Source organism: Brachionichthys hirsutus, chromosome 2 (genome assembly GCF_040956055.1).
Source record: "Brachionichthys hirsutus isolate HB-005 chromosome 2, CSIRO-AGI_Bhir_v1, whole genome shotgun sequence".
In the NCBI taxonomy this organism is placed as follows: domain Eukaryota; kingdom Metazoa; phylum Chordata; class Actinopteri; order Lophiiformes; family Brachionichthyidae; genus Brachionichthys; species Brachionichthys hirsutus.
In genome coordinates this window covers 1028028-1033027 of record NC_090898.1, presented here as the reverse complement: position 1 = coordinate 1033027, position 5000 = coordinate 1028028, and the positions used below count along the sequence as shown (strand labels likewise).

The 5000-nt window shown below is 51.8% G+C and overlaps 2 protein-coding genes across 2 annotated transcripts in view; both read right to left on the bottom strand.

Moving 5' to 3' along the window:
* Positions 1 to 2257, bottom strand: part of arfgef2 (ADP-ribosylation factor guanine nucleotide-exchange factor 2 (brefeldin A-inhibited)) — a 19863-nt gene extending 17606 nt beyond the window's left edge. Inside the window, exons 1-5 of the mRNA XM_068747587.1 lie at positions 2180 to 2257; positions 1853 to 1986; positions 1545 to 1779; positions 1361 to 1460; position 1 (exon numbers count right to left, since the gene is read on the bottom strand). The exon at position 1 is cut by the window's left edge and continues 139 nt beyond it. Of these exons, the coding sequence (XP_068603688.1) occupies position 1; positions 1361 to 1460; positions 1545 to 1779; positions 1853 to 1986; positions 2180 to 2230 (521 nt within the window). The 5' untranslated portion in view covers positions 2231 to 2257. The remainder of the gene's footprint in view (positions 2 to 1360; positions 1461 to 1544; positions 1780 to 1852; positions 1987 to 2179) is intronic.
* A 146-nt stretch (positions 2258 to 2403) lies between these two features.
* LOC137904850 (brefeldin A-inhibited guanine nucleotide-exchange protein 2-like) overlaps positions 2404 to 5000 on the bottom strand; it is a 6853-nt gene continuing 4256 nt past the window's right edge. Inside the window, exons 5-7 of the mRNA XM_068749062.1 lie at positions 4027 to 4206; positions 2610 to 2871; positions 2404 to 2528 (exon numbers count right to left, since the gene is read on the bottom strand). Coding sequence (XP_068605163.1) covers positions 2404 to 2528; positions 2610 to 2871; positions 4027 to 4206 — 567 coding nt within the window. The remainder of the gene's footprint in view (positions 2529 to 2609; positions 2872 to 4026; positions 4207 to 5000) is intronic.

The window sequence follows — 5000 nt, the reverse complement described above, 5'->3', positions numbered from 1 at the left end:
TCTGGGCGGAGAAGCAGATTCACGTTACGGACCAGGAAGGACCAAGACGTCCCCATTTCAGCCGCTGATCACGGCAGGTGCACGGTCGTCCTGAACAGTGGGGACTGTTGAAGCGGCCCAAATAGCAGCAGGGTGTGAACCACATCTCGTGTGTGTGTGTGTGTGTGTGTGTGTATACACACACACACACACACGTGTGACAATAAAAGCATTTCATCTTTAATGCCGGACAGACCGCCCCCGTGGCCAGAAAACTGCAATCGGTGCACGCCTACTCTTTACTACCAACTCTACCCTGGGGAAGCCCCTCCATGCATCTATGGCACACGTGTCAAACTCAAGGCCCGGGGGCCAAATGTGGCCCTTCAAGTCATTTTTTGTGGACCCGAGGGCTGTGTGCAGACATTAGTTTTTGTAAAATGCTGCATCTGTCACATGTTCTTAACCCATATTTGTTGGTTGTTCTGCAGTTCTGCTCCTCTCAGCTGTGACAAAAGAGTTTTGAACAAAGTTAATGCCATAACTTGTGTTGGATGATATTTGTCTTTATTTATTATTTAATATTATTTACTTGAATAAGTTTGATTATTGATCGATGGAGTAGTGTGGTTTTCTTAACCTGATCAATTGAAAGGATTTATGTTATAATAAAAGCAATAATCTATCCATATATTTTTACAACTACACAATTGAATATTCAATGTTTGTAACTTAAGTAGTGAACTGATCAAACGGAAGGATTCAGCAACACGTCAATAACAATAGCAACACGCTGCAGTCAGGAAATCAATAATCTGCTGGAGGCGACTATTGAAAGTTATTTGAACTTTCTAGTTTTTTCCAGCATGTGCTGACATGTTGACCCCGGCTACATATGGATCAGGATCAGCACTGGACAGCTCCACAGGTAGCCGGCTACCTATGGAGCTGTCCAGTGCTGATCCTTCGTTATTCAGTTCAGAATAACCATCAGCTTTAAAGGTTTTCCATGTTTCTAAACTATTATGGTGAGTTTGGATCGTTACCAACCCAAAACCTGCTAATCGAAACCCTCCAGTCGTCCCGCGTAGCTCCGTAATCCAATAAGTAACCTAAGTTTGCAAATAATGTATGTGCAATTGTGTCAAGGAATGATTTGTTTTAATAAAGAGTTCGGAAAAAAAAATATTGAAATTCAGGAACATAATTCTATTCATGTCAATTTTCAATGACCTTCAAATCCCCACAAACTGGAGGCCAGCAAGCTGCTGATTTTAAAGCGGCTTGCCCAACGCCGAGCATCAATGACTCTCCAGTCGGCACCGGGTTCGGGTCGACCACCGTCACTGGAGGTTAGGGCTGGTTTGTGTCACGGGGGTACCTGCACAGATGCGCGTTAGCGTCTGGATGACCATCCACTTGTGCTCAAAGGAGCTGGTCGTTGTCTCCAGAATGGTCAGAAAGATCTCCCGGAAGAACACCTAGCAAGAAGAAAAACTACATCTGTGAGACCGAAACTACACATCAGTGTCAGAATAAAAGCAGCCGCTGCCGGTACTCTGTACCTCAATCTGCATTTTCAGGTGGACCTTAAAGTGGGACAACAAGGTGAGGAAGATGGCCAGCGAGAGCTCAAAAACCTCAGGCACAGAGGAGACGCCGTTTTTGGACAGGGCCACACACAGATACTGTTTAATGGCGTTGACGAACATCTCGTGAGTGCGGAACACCGGCCCGGCGCCCTGCAGCACAGAGAGCAGCAGCTGCAGGGAGACGATCTTGGACCGCAACTCATGGGACCTGCAGAGAAGACGAGCCGCGTGACGACACCGCATGCATTCGGGCTAGAAGAGACGCCAGCAGGGGGGCTCACTTTGGGTCCGGGGGTCCATCAGCAAGCGGCTTCATGGAGAGTTTACACAGAGAGCGGAACACCAGGAAGGCGTCTTTCTGCAGGATGTGAGAGAAGCGGGCGGCACTGTGGGGCCCCTGCAGGCCCTCCCCGTCCTGACACACACGAACAAAGTCAAACACTGGACTGGGCCGGGACAATCGAAGGAGGTTTGTGTTCTTTGGACCTGAACGTGGACTTGAGTCCTACCACTATTCACGACTTGCAGTTGTGCACAAGAGACTAAGAGGAGATTCAAATGTAGAATCTCTCTCACACAAACATGCTCGAATGATGAACAATTCAAACCAGGATATCTGTGGAGGACACAGAGGAGCGGTCCTCAATGATGCCGTTCATCTGCTGGCCGTCCACCTGGCTGCTGGTGGGCGGGGCCTCTGTCGGTACAGGAGCAGGGCGGGCTGGCTGCTCACCGCCTGCAGGACAAGCCGGTAAACCCCGTTTCAGGTGACAAGCGAGAGAGAAGATCAGTCACCCACGGAGGCTTCATGAAAAAGACGAGCACAGAGGAGTCAGTCCTGACCCGGTCCACCGTGGCACTGTGCTTGTGGACGGTGTCCCTCCTCTCCCCCAGTGGTCTCGACCTCTGCTCCTTCCTGTGCTGTGGGAGGCGTCTCCGATGCTTCATCTTCACAAACTGAAAAAATCCAAAGAGGAACGAGACATAACGAATGAATTGTGAGGACTTCAACAGTGGACGTCCCTCCTGATGGTCCACCTGCTGCTGCCTCTCCATTGAACGGGGCATCCTCTGGCTCGCCGTTGATTGAAGGTGTCTCTGCTTGGTCCTGGTCTGGAGGCGGGGCTGTGGAGCTGGCGGTAAGGTCTGGAGCACTGACTGCTGGGGACAGGGAGCTCTGGGGCTCCGGGGTAGGTGTTCTGTCAGACCGCGGTGAACTGGACCTGTCGCCTGGGACTGGAGAGGGGTTCTGTTGGGGCAGGCAGAGACGCTCCTTCTCCTGCTCCTCAAACTCAAGGGCCTGTGGAGGTGCAGAGGACAGAAGAGGAGCTGATGTGTTTCAGGTGATACATCTTATTTTCTGACTGATACAAAGTCAAAGACAGAGACCACAGAACCACAGACAAAGACAGAGACCACAGAACCACAGACAAAGACAGAGACCACGGATCCACAGACAAAGACAGAGACCACGGATCCACAGTCAAAGACAGAGACCACAGAACCAGTCAAAGACAGAGACCACAGAACCACAGTCAAAGAGACCACGGATCCACAGACAAAGACAGAGACCACAGAACCAGTCAAAGAGACCACGGATCCACAGACAAAGACAGAGACCACAGAACCACAGACAAAGACAGAGACCACAGAACCACAGACAAAGACAGAGAGCACAGAACCACAGACAAAGACAGAGACCACGGATCCACAGTCAAAGACAGAGACCACAGAACCAGTCAAAGACAGAGACCACGGATCCACAGTCAAAGACAGAGACCACGGATCCACAGACAAAGACAGAGACCACGGATCCACAGTCAAAGACAGAGACCACAGAACCAGTCAAAGACAGAGACCACGGATCCACAGTCAAAGACAGAGACCACGGATCCACAGACAAAGACAGAGACCACGGATCCACAGTCAAAGACAGAGACCACGGATCCACAGTCAAAGACAGAGACCACGGATCCACAGACAAAGACAGAGACCACGGATCCACAGTCAAAGACAGAGACCACAGAACCAGTCAAAGAGACCACGGATCCACAGACAAAGACAGAGACCACAGAACCAGTCAAAGACAGAGACCACGGATCCACAGTCAAAGACAGAGACCACGGATCCACAGTCAAAGACAGAGACCACGGATCCACAGTCAAAGACAGAGACCACAGAACCACAGACAAAGACAGAGACCACGGATCCACAGTCAAAGACAGAGTCCCACATGGGACAGGAAGTCAACGCGGGTCACGCACTTCACGCCAACCGCCCACCGTGCTGTCAATCAGAACACGCTAGCTCTTCACGGATTCAAAAATCGCTACTCTCTGGGGAAACGAAACGTCGATATATATCGGCGAATCGCTTGTTTTGTCCACGTCTGAGGACATTTCCCTGTTTGGTCAGAAGCCGACAAGCAGCAGCAGAAGGTGTGAAGGTGACCTACAGCCTGGTTCTCCATGCGGGAGAAGATCACGCTGAGCATCTGTGTGAGCGTGGCCTTCGCCGTGGTCTGGTTGATGAGGTTGCGGCTGGCCAGGTAGATGTTGTAGCAGGTCCGGACCGTGAGGAGCACCGTGCCCTCGTGGATCTCGATGTGTGGGGAGGTCACCGTCGTCAGCAGGGCCTGGACAGGAAGAAGACCAAGCAGAGTTACCAGACGACAGGAGGCTGCTGCCGGGTCAGGACAACCGGCCCCTTTAAGGCCCCGTAGCCAGTCTGGTTTCAGTGCTCGTCGACCACGCTGACCCTCAGGCCTCCTTCAGAGACGACTGCAGCCCAAACAGGCCCCGCCCGTCACCAGAAACCTTGCAGGACAGACTTTGTCCCTGGCCAGGATGTGTCTTCATTCAGGAATGAAGCAGCTTCCGTCAGCTGGCTGGAGCAGAGCTAGCTAAAGCTACGCAGTAGAAATGTTCAACAGCTCTTATGTTCCGATCTCCGAGGCATTACACGTTACCATGGTGATGTACCCTGGTTCAAACACTGCTAACGCTAACCCTGCCTCACAGTTCAGGCCTCAGGTAACATGAAAGTCGAGCATCGGGTGTTTGTTTCATCTGAAAGTTAGCGACCGGCCGGCTGTGCATAGAACCGAGGAGTGAACCGAGGGGTGAACCGAGGAGTGAACCGAGGAGTGAAACCGAGGAGCGAAACGAGGAGCGAAACGAGGAGCGAAACGAGGAGCGAAACGAGGAGCGAAACGAGGGGTGAACCGAGGGGTGAAACGAGGAGTGAACCGAGGAGTGAACCGAGGGGTGAACCGAGGGGTGAAACGAGGAGTGAACCGAGGAGTGAACAGAGGAGTGAAACGAGGGGGTGAACCGAGGGGTGAACCGAGGGGTGAACCGAGGAGTGAACCGAGGAGTGAACCGAGGAGTGAAACGAGGAGTGAACCGAGGGGTAAAACGAGGGGTGAAC